The sequence below is a fragment of the Adiantum capillus-veneris genome, chromosome 20, assembly GCF_014529385.1.
Source record: "Adiantum capillus-veneris isolate H3 chromosome 20, ASM1452938v2, whole genome shotgun sequence".
NCBI lineage: Eukaryota > Viridiplantae > Streptophyta > Polypodiopsida > Polypodiales > Pteridaceae > Adiantum > Adiantum capillus-veneris.
In genome coordinates this window covers 94473634-94487635 of record NC_140950.1, presented here as the reverse complement: position 1 = coordinate 94487635, position 14002 = coordinate 94473634, and the positions used below count along the sequence as shown (strand labels likewise).

The window sequence follows — 14002 nt, the reverse complement described above, 5'->3', positions numbered from 1 at the left end:
TCCACTCTTAAAGATTTTACCATCTTCAGGATCCCATAGGTGACACCCAATGTCCAATTCTCTATACACAATGAAGAAACACTTCTTGGACTTTGCATCTAGCTTTGACCATAGATTTCTATCTAAGCATATAAAAGGCTCGCATCCAAACACTTCAGGGATGCATAATTTACCGGTTTACTTGTCCATGTCTCTTTTGGAATCTCTCCATCCAGTGTCATTGAGGGGGGTGACCGGTTGATTAAGTACATAGATGTACTTACTGATTCCATCCAAAGCTCAAGCGCTAGGCTTGCACGTAGCCTCATGCCCCTTGCTCGCTCCATGATTTTCCGGTTCATCTTTTTGAAACTCCATTTTGTTGAGGTGTCCTTGGGGTTGTCCTTTGCCTCTGAATGCCATTGCTAGCATAGAAGCTTTCACAATCTTGACTGTAGTATTTGCCTCCATTGTTAGATTTTAGACATTTAATCTTGATACCCGCTTCTTTTTTCATGAAGGCTTTCCACCTTTGAAATATGGAAAACACATTGGACATATTTTTCATTGCGTAAACCCATGTTTTCATAGTTGCATCGTCTATGAATGTTACATAGTACATTGAGCCACCAAGGGATGTACTTGTCGCAGGACCCCAAACATCATTATGAACTAATTCAAGATTTTTTGTTTTTCTTTTATTTTCTACTTGTAGAAATTTTACCCTCTTTTGTTTATTGTAAACACAGTCCTCACAACAATCCATCCACTTTTTTTAAACCTTGTAGAAGCTGCTTTGACTAAAGGATTTGCATCTCTTTGGCACTCATATGCCCAAGCCGATAGTGCCACACCGCACCGTCAACTTCTATAGTTGTTGTACAAATTAAAGATTGCACGCGCTGACCATACACATGTATAGCGTACCCACCTTATCTCCTTTTGCACAACCACAAAAGATCCTTTTGATATCTTCTAATATTTGTTTCCAAATACAATGTTGTGACCTTCATCATCCAATGGACTAGAAATCCTTCTTGACATGACCCTTCTTGCCGCAATTCCAGCACTCAAGAATCGACTTTGTGCATGACTTGCTTCCCCTTAAGTGATCATGACCCTTTTGATTTTTTAGCATCTCCTTCAGCCTTCCTCTTGTTTCCACTGACAGTGGTAGTACTTGATGATTCACATGTGCTTCTCCTTCACATTTTCTCACTTAAGATAACACTCACAACATCATTAGTACTTGAACCAGAGATTGAGTTACTTACAACCATCACAAGGCTGTCCCAACTATCCAGCAAAGATGATAGTATTAGGAGAGCTCGCACTTCATTATTGTAGTTAATCTTCATAAATTGAAGCTGACTTATGCTAGTGTTGAATTCATTTATGTGTTCTCCAATCGAACCACTCTCTTTCACTTTTAGATTGAATAATCACTTCATGAGAACTATGTTATTGGATGCTGATGGTTTCTTGTAGAGACCGTCAAGAGACTTCATCAAGTCCTTGGTGGTCTTCATCTCTGAAATGTTGAAGGCCACCATTGATGCCTAGCATAACTAGATTGTTCCCAATGCCTTTCAGTCAAGGACGATTCAAGATTTATCTGCCATCTGTAGGCTTCTTTGCAAGACTATCGAGTGGCAAATAAAGATCCTTTTGGTAGAGATAGTCTTCAATATGCATCTTTTAGTGTTGGTATTTTTTATCATTGAACTTCTTGACCTTGAGCTTACCTTCCTCTGCCATCATTCCCACTCAATTCAAGGAATCCTTTCCTTTAGATATTTTAGCTACGAACAAACCCACTCTAATACTAGTTGCTAGGAATAAAGCATAGCTAAAAAGAGATTGATGTGGTTTACTTAATGAAGAGAGATTATTCACACACACAAGAGAGATATTAGAGAGAGAGAGAGAGAGAGCACACAATATATGTGGTTCACCCAATGTGGGCTACGTGCATTGGAAAAGTAGTCATTAAATGGCTTTGCACTTCAAACTAGAAGTAGGTTACAAAGGGATTAGAAACTCTTAATGGAACTCCCACCTTGGTTCACTCTCTTGCACCACCTTACACCTTCACAATGCATTTTTTGTGTAGAAGAGGCCTCTTTTTATAGGACAAAAGGGCTACCCTCTCTCATGAGAGACAATTGTGTGTAGCCACCCTTGTGTAGAGAAATCCAAGTAGAATTCTCCCATGCATCCATGTGTAGTCATACTTAGGTAGACAAGTCCACCTAAATTTGTCCATGTGCCCATGTCTAGCCATAGACAAGTCCACCTAAAACTCATCCACCAGCCATTGAACTCCACCATTGGCCAAAGACTTCCGACCACCGACCAACCAGCCATTGACCATCGACCACCACCGACACTCGATCAATGGCTTTTTTATCACTTTCTAGTCACCATCCGGCCACAGTATTTTGGCAAAAAGAAATTATAGCAAAATTTTCCCAAAATTTTGTATCCAAGCTCCTCCAAGAATCTATGAAGCCACAATATCTCTTTGATGGCTTCCGTAAGAACTACCCTCAAGGCCCCAAAGTTGGGCTCCTGAATTTGATCACTATTGGCTTCTCCTCATATGGGGGCCTTATAAATGTGTGTTTTTAAGAATAAAAATTACAGGGGATGAATCAGGCTCCATACTCAACAACCAAGAGTTGAATCAATTACCGATGTCCCAACTTCTATAGCATTAGGTAGTGCATTCAGTTTTGCATCTAATTCAGTTGCATTGACTTGCATATCAAATAGTAATACAAATGCCTTGACATCATTTTCAACCTTGCTCTAGGATATTGCACTAACATCTACTATAACATGAGGAACCCCCTTCTTTATTTTCTCACTCACACCTTCATTCATTTCTGCTTTTGTGTCTGCCGCATTGGCTTGGTTATTCTCAAGCACTAAATCACAAATACCAAAACCTCATCAAGTTTTTTCCTTGATCTAGAGCTAGAACGAGTCATAGGTCAATGATTTATTTTTTCTTTGGTTTCTGCACATGTACAAAAATACTTTATATTTTGAATGTAACTTGCTCAACAACACTGACATGAAAACAAGACACATTAGTGCATTGGCTATGCAATTAAAGTAATCATTGTATTACTTTAAATAAGGCAGTCGGTCCACATGAATAGATGGGCAATTCAACCATTGGTACATGGAGGTAAAAATGAAAACCAATGGAAGTTCAAAGCATCAAGCTATTGCTAACCTATCTTGGGATTATCACTAGATCACAGATGCTTTACGTTGCCCTTCTTCTTAAAAAACAAAGAGAGGGGGGCATTGTCTTCATTAGTATTTTGGGTTCTCTTCCTAGAGGCTGTAGTTGACTGCATCTACCTTGGAAAAGGCTTTGGCTTCATCGGTAATGTGGTCTCATTTTTGTACACAATGCATGGCTGCTCCTTATGGTTGGTTTTCACAAGCATGACCTTTGTTTTAGATTCATTCACAATCAGCCCACTATGCAAGCAAAAGTTCTCAAGGACAACCATAGGCTTTTGTGCACCCTCTGTGTGTGTGTGTGTGTGTGTGTGTGTGTGTGTGTGTGTGTGTGTGTGTGTGTGTGTGTGTGTGTGTGTGTGTGTGTGTGTGTGTGTGTGTGTGTGTGTGAGAGAGAGAGAGAGAGAGAGAGAGAGAGAGGAAGAGAGAGGGTGAGAGAGAGAGAGGGACAGGTAGATATAGATGCTACAACAAGGTATTTGTTGAGAGAGAGAGAGAGAGGGACAAGTAGATATAGATGCTACAACAAGGTATTTGTTGAGAGAGAGAGAGAGAGGGACAAGTAGATATAGATGCTACAACAAGGTATTTACCTCTCTCTCTCTCTCTCTCTCTCTCTCTCTCTCTCTCTCTCTCTCTCTCTCTCTCTCTCAATCCCCTTCTCTCCCTCTCCCACCATTTTTGACCTAGGAGACAATAGTTCACTCTTTTGATCAAACTTCTTCATCCAAACTCCAATTTGGGTGATATATAGCCTCAATCAAAGAGCATGATGCCCTCTAAATACTGATGGTAAAACAAAAAAGAGTTATGGAAGGACTTTCTGCATCAACAGTTTTGAAGTCAACAGGTTCAAGGATGTTCATCTTTGATTTTACATACAGTGCCTTTCGGCACTTGAAAAGGTTCTTCTTCTTCAACAAGGTCCACAATCATTGTAGAATATGATCCAAAATCTTTGAAGCGTGGAGATAGCAACACAACCTCCATGGTTGCTAGCTTTTTTTCTCTGCCATCCACGTCCATCTTCATGCATTTTACCTCACTTGCTCTGCACCACATAGGTGTTGAGGCAACCCCTTTTTTTGAAGAAGCACTTGTATGAGTACAAATGGTGGTTGTAGCCTAGGACAATTTATCTATGGATGTACAAGGAAAAGAAAAATAAGCATCAAATACATGAGGTATGAAGAAATCCATAGTAGCATATGTAGTTGTACTTTATCATCTGCATTAGGTTTGCATGTGGGGGACTGTGTTTCTGGGATTTTGGGTGTGCTGATATTGGATAGCTAGATATTCAATCTCTATCTCTCTCACTGTGGCCATTGTTTTGAGCATTGATGAGTCTACCACACTAGACCATTTACGTGCAAGTATTTCTGCTTCATCTACACTGATCACCTCACAAGATTGATACCTACCAGCCTCAGAGAATTCTTTTGAAAGCCAAGGTTAAGAAAAACATTATAGGAAATATATGTTCAAAATGAAATGCTCATCATCATCCAATGATACTTACCAATGATAGGCGTGTTGTACAATCCTCCATCATTTGTGGTTCTCTTGTCACAAAAACTTTAGAGGGTATTTCAGATGACTTGGTCCCTTGCTCGTTAAATCTGTAGCTAGTATCCCTATGTGAAGCAAAAGCCATAAATAAGGTAAACAAACGAGTTGGTGGGTGTTATATTAAGGCCACATGAAAGTCATTGAGAGGGAAAAGAGGCACTTATCATCAATGGGTTCCACTTTGGTGATTGTGTCTGTAAAACCAAGCATCAACTTGTCCCTCTCATGCACAAGCTATTGGCAACCTTTCACCACACAGGCATTAAATCTCTTTCACATGTGTGTAAAACACAACATGTGGTATACATGTTGCCATGATAGAGAAAATTAGTCCGAGGAATCTACATCAAAGTTGAGGCCACAAGTAGCACAACAGTTGTACAACCTCATTGAGATTTGGAAATCTTTGTTTCTAGGAATAACTTGAGGAAGAGGTAGCATTTGTGGAAATTTTGATTTGATCTCATCTGATCCTTGTAGGCCGTTGTAGAACTTGGTGTCCGTTGTGGTCACATCCGTCGGTGCACATAATCTCCATAAGTTGCATGCCATCGACCTACAAAATAGTGGCTAAAAACAGTAAGGACACAAAATAGTGTGGTAGAAAACACTACATAGTTTCCATCAGTTGCATGTTGACCTAGAAAAGAGTGGCAGAGAACATTAAGGATATACAACAATGTGGAAAAAAATATGTGCTATTTAGCACAAACCTTGCCGAGCACTTCATTCATGTGCTACATAGCACATATCTTTAAACCTCTTGTTGATCACCTTATAGGTATATGTTATATGGCACAACCCCTTTTTATCAAGCATGAGTATTTGCAACAACATAGCACATACCCTCATATCAGGTCTGCTATGTGCCATAAAGGAAACACGCTATATATCACAAACCCAACTTGCTATTTATCAAGCTTTCCATGTGTAGAATATCACACACTTGTAAGCTACATAGTACATGCATGATAGCACACAGGTACATGCTATATAGCACAACCCTTTTTTTATCGATTCAGATATGTGCTATATAGCACATACCTGCAAACCTCCTACTGCTAGTCACAAAACTTATATATAGCACAAAACTTATTTCTCAAACCAAATAGTATTTGTTGCATATCAAAAACCCTTTTAGAAGGTATGCTATGTGCCATATAGGACACACACATCTACCTTGATGCAATATTTTGATACTATAGATACCCAAGATATTATACATTGGGTTCACATGAAGAGTATAGCACACACTATGTGAGCTATGCTAGAGGTGTGTGTTCTATATAGAAGATACAAAATAGCATAGATCAAAGATATGTGGACATATACAAAAGACTAGGCCGGCTGATTATTTACCAATTCCTTGTGTAATGGAAATGGCCTATGAACTTTGAGAATAGCGAAATTAGAAGAAGTAGAGAGATCATTTTTATGAGACTACTTTGAGAGCATAGAGGGTGAACTTATTTAGCGGTAGCAACTTAACCACAATACTTAATTAACTTGGCATGAACAATACTTTTGCAAGACAGAGAGTTTAGAGAACTTGTCAACAGTTGAGGACCGGATTTATGTGGATCCGGTCCCCCCTCCAATTGGCTTTTGTATTATAGATTCTCCCATCAAGAGAGACTTGGTATGATACAATCTTTGTGTCCCTTGTGACCTAAGTGATGCAATAAAGATGGAAAGCCTGAGGCATCACGAGCATAACATAGAATTTGTAAAAAGTATTAACCATCCCCAGCCTCAGTCTCCCAAGGCCTCAAACACCTTCAAATGTGAAGAGAGCTAGTGGGGAATGAGGGTAGGGAAGAGGAAGAAGAAACATTCATAGGAGAAAGAAATAGTTCCTCACTTATCATCACTCTGCTTGCTTAGCATACATATTAGCATAGTAATGAAGATGGAGAAGATGGAAAACTTAAGCATCGGAGCATGGCTCTTGGTTGGATTTTTATTCCATAGACAAGGGTGTTGGTGTAGGCTCTCGACTTCTCTACAAGCTTGGAGAAGGAGATGGAGCTCTTGCACTTTGCAACTCACACAATGAGAGTGTGTGAGAGAGTATACCCCCAAGCTAGCTCCCTCCTTGCTTTGGTCGACCCCCTCTTTTAGCACTAGCCTGCACCTGATTGGAACTCCTCAAGCCTGACCAATCACGTTTCCATAAAGATTCCATTAAGATTACTCAAAGATTCTGTAAAGATTCCACATGAAATGGTGATGAAGTAATGATGTAATGAAATTGATATTTTGATGATATATTTGTGGAATATTTGATATTTTGATGAAGCATGCAATGTTGATTTGAATTGTGGAATATGATCACTTGTTGGGTGTTGTGTGAGCAGATCAGTGATTGGCACGTGCTGGACAATAAAGCGATAGCAGTTATTCGGAATAAAACTGCCACCATTGGATTTTCTTTATGGTTTAATTATAAGTCAAGATGTAGACAGCTATTAATTGCTACATTGAGCTCTTTATGAGCCAGGACTATTTTATGCCCAAGTGTGAATTGGATGTAACTCATTTTTGAGCATGAAGTTTTCTATAAATTAAATACGTGCAAGAGGGACATGCTCACTCTTGCACGGGGGGAGATTGCACCCAGTGTCTGTGTATTCTTCTCTCCTCTCTTCTCTCTCGCCGTGCCAGCGTAGCACTCCACTCTAGGAGGTGCACCTGCACGCACTCACGAGCTCTCTCATTTATCCATCTCCTTCTATGTCTATGTCATGCCAGATTTGGCTATGGATTCTTTGCGTACACGATTGTGCAGGGACGTGGATTTGCTAGATTTATCATCGATTAAGTGCTAGCTGTATGTTTTGCAGGGCCGCTACGTTCCCGTTTGTAGCAGTGGTATCAGAGCATAGCTTATGCTGCTACAAACGGGAGCGTAGCGGCCCTGCAAAACATACAGCTAGCACATAATCGATGATAAATCTAACAAATCCACGTCCCTGCACAATCGTGTATGCAAAGAATCCATAGCCAAATCTGGCATGACATAGACATAGAAGGACATGGATAAATGAGAGAGCTCGTGAGTGCATGCAGGTGCACCTCCTAGAGTGGAGTGCTACGCTGGCACGGCGAGAGAGAAGAGAGGAGAGAAGAATACACAGACACTGGGTGCAATCTCCCCCCGTGCAAGAGTGAGCATGTCCCTCTTGCACGTATTTAATTTATAGAAAACTTCATGCTCAAAAATGAGTTACATCCAATTCACACTTGGGCATAAAATAGTCCTGGCTCATAAAGAGCTCAATGTAACAATTAATAGCTGTCTACATCTCGACTTATAATTAAACCATAAAGAAAATCCAATGGTGGCAGTTTTATTCCGAATAACTGCTATCGCTTTATTGTCCAGCACGTGCCAATCACTGATCTGCTCACACAACACCCAACAAGTGATCATATTCCACAATTCAAATCAACATTGCATGCTTCATCAAAATATCAAATATTCCACAAATATATCATCAAAATATCAATTTCATTACATACCCCGGGGTTGAAAAGCAATTGTCCTCAATTGTTACCAAAACCAAACTAGCGACAGTGGTGGCCAGCCACTGGTAGAGTGGTCTAGTAATTTGGTGTTGCCTGGATCGGCGGATCTACACCGATGGTTGTGCTGCCTAAATCGGCGGATCTGCATGAATGCTGCCTAAATCGGCGGATCTGCATTTTGAATTCGTGTTGCCTAAATCGGCGAATCTACACTAGTGCTGCCTAAATCGGCGGATCTGCACTTTTAAAATTACTGTTGCCTAAATCGGCGAATCTACACTAGAAGAGAGGCACTGCCTAAATCGGCAAATCTGTGTCTCTAGGTGTGTGGTATGCAAGTATCAAGTGATGGTAGTGCGGACTTAGCGATTGTTCAGAAATCCATTGACACTCTTCCAAAGAATGGTTTTTGTATTTTACCAAATATCTTCTGTACTGGTTTCCTCTGCGGGTAGTGGTCATGTCATGATCTAAAATTATTTCTGGAGTCAGAATTTCTTCATCGTCCTCAATGAAGGGGGGGTCAGCTGTGGGAGGGGTGTCGGGAATAGGTCCCTTGTGTGGTCTCAACAAACTGACATGGAAGGAGTTGTGTATTTTCCAATGTGAGGGAATGCCCAAGCGGAACGCATTGTCATTTATTTTATGAAGAATTTTGAATGGGCCATAAAATCTAGGGGCCAATTTCACTTTAGGATGTTTTTCTATACTTTTTAAGCGTCGTTTTTCTATTCTAAGCCAAACAAGGTCGTTTTCTTTAAAAGGTGCAGGTCTTCGTTTCTTATTGGCTTGTGCAGTGTATCGTTCTTGTGCTCGTTTAATGCAAGCTGTGGCTTCTTGTAAAATGTTTGTGTGATCTCTGGTTAAAGTGTCAGCCGCAGGGACATCAGTGCTAATAGTGGATACAGGGACAGGGAGTTTCTTGCCATAGACAATTTCAAAGGGTGCACGGTTTGTGGAGGAGTGAGGGGTGTTATTGTAAGCAAATTGAAGCATAGGGAGGTGTTGGTCCCAGTTTGCAGTATTTTCAGTGGTATAAGATCGAAGAAGGTCCATAATAGTATTGTTTGTGGCTTCTGTTTGACCATTACTTTCAAGGTGAAATGCAGATGTGAAATCCATTTTAGAGCCTAAGTTTTTGGCTAGGGCGACCCAAAAATGATTGCAAAAGCGTCCATCACGATCGGAGAGGATGACCTTGGGGAAGCCGTGATAAGGGAAGATGGTTTGGAGGAAAAGCTTTGCAGCCTGTGGTGCAGACAATGTCTTTTTGCAGGGTACAACGTATGCTTGTTTGCTAAAACGGTCAACTATGGTCCATATCATGTCATTGTGTGAGGATGTGGTAGGGAGTCCTGTGATGAAATCCATGGAGATTTGTTCCCAAGGGCCAGCAGGGATGGGGAGAGGCATTAATAGACCATAAGACTTACCATTATGACGTTTAACTCTTTGACATATCAAACATTCTGAAACAAATTTTGTGATATCGTGCTTCATTCCAGGCCAAAAAAAATGATCTTGACATGCAGCGACTGTGGATTGAATTCCTCGGTGACCCATATATGGTGGTGCATGCATTTCAGTCATTGCTAGTTCCTTGAAGGGTGTTGTGATGCATAGCTTTTGCTGAAAATAGAGATAACCATTTGCCACTGTGTAATGTTCATAGGGAAGACCATTGTTGTGAGTTATTTCAAACCAAGCATGTGCAAAATGTGGATCGTGAGCATATGTGTTAGGCATAGAATGAAAAGATTGCACATCACTCACAGAAATGTGATTCAAATAAACATGCTTGATTTTATCAAAGACACATGAGCGAGTAACAGAGAGTACATTTACTTCAGGTTTTCAACTTAATGCGTCTGCTACTACATTCGCTTTGCCTGGTTGGTATTGTATCATAGGATGGAAATTTTGAATGAAACCGGCCCATTGGATATGACGGTCAGAAATGGTGGATTGAGTCAGAAGATGTTTAATGGCTTGTTGGTCAGTTTTGATTAGAACTTCGGAGCCCATAAGATAGTGTTTCCACATGTCTAGAGCGTGGACTACTGCTAGCAATTCTTTATCGTATGTGCTGTATTTGGTTTCTGATGGTTTGAGTTTTCGACTTTCGTAGGCAAGTGGGTGATCATTTTACATTAAGACTGCGCCTATGCCTAAGCCACTGGCATCTGTAATGACTACAAAGAAGGGTTGTGTGAAGTCGGGTAACTGTAGGATGGGGGCATGTGTAAGGAGATATTTGAGAGTGTCAAATGATTTTTGTTGTGTGGGACCCCAATTGAATGGTACTTTTTGACGAAGTAAAGTGGTCATCGGTGACGCAATGTGTGAGAAGTTTTTGACAAATTTTTGATAAAAGCCTGCTAAACCTAAAAAGGATTTTATGTCATGCACGGATTTGGGGGTAGGCCATGTGTTAATAGTGTCAATCTTTTGAGGGTCAACAGATATTCCTTTTTCTGAGACTATGTGGCCTAAATAGTCAATGTGTGTTTGAAAGAATATACTTTTGTCGGGATTTGCAAACAACTGGTGGTCATGCAATAACTCAAAAACAATATGTAGGTGATTTTTGTGTTCATGCTCATCACGACTCAAAATCAAAATGTCATCAAAGAACACAATAACAAAGTCTTGATAATCAAGAAATATTTTGTTCATCATCCTAGCAAATGTGGCAGGTGCATTTGTGAGACCAAACGGTAAAACAATAAACTCATAATGACCAGATTGGGTACGAAAGGCAGTTTTAAAAATATCATTAGGGTGCATACGGATCTGATGGTATCCTGATTTCAAGTCAATTTTGCTAAACAATTTGGCTCCTCGTAAGCGATCTAGGAGATCGTCTATACGTGGGATGGGATAGCGGTTTTTGACAGTAACCTTGTTTAATGCACGGTAGTCTATGCACATGCGAAAAGTTTTGTTTTTCTTTTGGACTAGGAGAACTGGTGCACCAAAAGGGGATGCACTAGGACGGATGAGGCCCTTATCTAGGAGTTCGGTGATTTGTTTTTGGATTTCTTGTTGGTGCAAGGGACTGTGTCTATATGGTGCTCTGTGTGGAGGTTGTGAGCCTGGAAAAATTTCAATTTTATGATCTAATTCACCACGAGAGGGTGGGAGGTGAGGAGGGTAATCATCCACAAAGCAATCATTATACTGTGAGAGGAAATCATGATGTGTGTGAGAGAGAGATGATTGTGTGTGCTCCACTTCAGTAACAAATATCATGTATGCTTTGTCATCCTTTCGTAGTGCACGTTTTGCTTGTGTGTGTGATATCAAGGGAAACATAGCAAGGGATGCATCAGCAGAAAGTGAAATAGATTTGCCATTAAAGGTGAAATTCATGGTGTGTGTGCGATAGTCAATGTGTGGGTTATGTTGGTGTCGAAAAGGCATGCCTAATATGATATCAGTGGATTGCAATGGTGCAATTAAAAAATCACGCTGTTCTGTGTAATCACCAATGGTAATTGTGAGAGATTTAATTTCACGTGTGCCATTATACCTAGTTCCTTGAAAAGCACATTTAACTTTGTATGCAGACGGTGTGGTGGTTAAATTCAATTTTCGTACCAATTTTTCAGAAATAAAATCGTGTGAACTACCATCATCGTGTAAAATAGACACGCTTGAATCTTGAATTTTTCCTATTTGACGGAGCAAGGCATGAATTGAAATTGGCTTACCTGGTAGGTGAGGTGGTGTTCCCGCTGTCCAATCAGCCATGTCATCGTCTCGGCGTGTTGATTCATCTTCGATGTTGTGTATGCGAGCTGTGGGTTGGCGAGGTCCGGGTGGACGATTGTTGGTGCAGTTGGCTTCAACATGGCCATATTGGCGGCATTTGAAGCACCGAACACCATTATGACGTGCAGGGGGATTGGGATGTGTGTTTGAAATTTGAGGTGCAGTGTGTGTGGGTGGAGTGGCGGAGTTGTGTTGTGGGCGATGAGTGTTTTGGTGACTACGGGGAAAGGGGGGTGGACGGTTTTGTGTGTAATTATTTGTGCGAGGGTTTGAAGTATACCTGTTGAAATTATTACCATTGCGATTGCTGTTGCGATTGTTGTTACCCCACTGATTGGGAGGTTGAAAATTAGGACGATTGGGGTTACGCGTGTTGTGCACTTCATGGACGATAGAGTTGATTTCTTTCTCAGCATCCTAGGCCAAGGATATAGCTTCATAAAGAGACGCTGGTTTAAGGGAATTGAGTTTTGATTGTATACCATTGGGAAGACCGTCTTCATATTTGCGTTGGAGAGACTCTGCAGGCACTTCTTCTACCATACGGAGGAGTAGAAGACGTTCCCAAAAGCGGTCAGTGTAACGAGAAATGGTGTCTTCTTGCATCCAAGAGAATTTGGCCCAAGCACGACGAGCATCAAGACCAAACTGAGGGGGTAGGAAGGAATCTTTGACCCGTTGTTGAAAACTATCCCAAGTTGATGGTCGTTCTGCCGTTTTGCGAAGCACGCTCCACCAAAGTGAAGCTTGACCAGAAAGGTGATTAGTAGCACATTTAATTTTATCTTTTTCAGTGAAAGATTCGCCAGCAAAATAATCGTCGAATTGAGTTAACCAAGATAGCACTGTTTTACCAATTTTGCGACCATCAAACTTGAAAAACGTGAAAGATTTTTGACTTATCTTTGCCTCTTTGCTGGATTTTTGAGCTTCGAACGCAGCCTTCAAAATTTTGATCATACGTTCATCTTCGTTGTCGTCTTTGCGTGTGCGTTTCTGATCATTTTCAGCGAGGCGTTGATTCGCAATGTCTAATTCCTGTTGCAGTAAGAATACTTGTTGCTCCAAGGTCGGTGCGGGTAGAGGTGAATCACTGGTCCATTCGGAGGGGACACTGGCACCGTTTGTCTCCATCACGAGGGAGAGAATTAAGACGTAGAGTGATCAGCTGAAAATCGCGATTCAAAGGTGAGGATGGCACGCACGAGATGAATGTCGTCTTCTTGGGGTGTGTGTATGTGCGTGTACGTGGCTCTTGCTTAGAGATGGTGAAGAGAGAAAAAACAAATTTCTCTCTGTGTGATGGTCTGCTTATTGTTTCCCAAAAAAAATGAATGGGTGCGTGTGTTCCCTTTGAGCACGTCTCCTGAAATTCTGTTGTTTTCTAAGTATATGCATGCTACGATTTATATCAGAAGAGGAGAGATTATTGCTGTTGTTATTGTAGTTACTAACTTCTTTTATCATATCAAGATACTAAACTAATGAGACTAAGGAATTAAATACAAATTTTAACCTTACAAAACCTCCCCAATGCTGTACGCACGGCTCTTTACAGTTCTGTTTCTATAAATATAAACATAATTATATTTATAAGACCTGGTTGTCGACAGTAGCAACGCAGTAATATGGTGTGAGAAAGAGGGAAAAGAACAAAGGTATTTCCTTTTTTCGGGGGATGCCAAGTTCAGTTGGAGCAAAAGGAGCGGCACCACTCTCCAAAGGGCCGTTCAACACTATCGAGCAGTGCCGAGAGGCTACCAACAGAACGAAGCAGACAAAGGAAACGAGAGATAGTGCATGACCTCCAACAACAACATGAGAGTGCTTGTGGCATCACCAACGACCACCACCATGCATACGACAACCACCCCACCCTACTTGCCCCACC

General features: G+C 40.9%; 1 protein-coding gene across 1 annotated transcript; it reads right to left on the bottom strand.

Annotated features, from left to right (window-relative positions):
• Positions 1 to 4035: 4035 nt before the first annotated feature.
• Positions 4036 to 13482, bottom strand: LOC147432925 (uncharacterized). The gene is made up of 2 exons (XM_086491677.1): positions 12051 to 13482; positions 4036 to 5365 (listed from the first exon to the last, which is right to left on the bottom strand). The coding sequence occupies exon 1, from the start codon at positions 13243 to 13245 to the stop codon at positions 12529 to 12531; it is 717 nt and encodes a 238-aa protein (XP_086347803.1). The 5' UTR covers positions 13246 to 13482; the 3' UTR covers positions 4036 to 5365; positions 12051 to 12528.
• Between the last annotated feature and the right edge of the window lie 520 nt (positions 13483 to 14002).

Coding starts and splice junctions, on each gene's coding strand:
- LOC147432925 (XM_086491677.1), bottom strand. CDS start 13,245: ATGGAGACAAACGGTGCCAGTGTCCCCTCCGAATGGACCAGTGATTCA.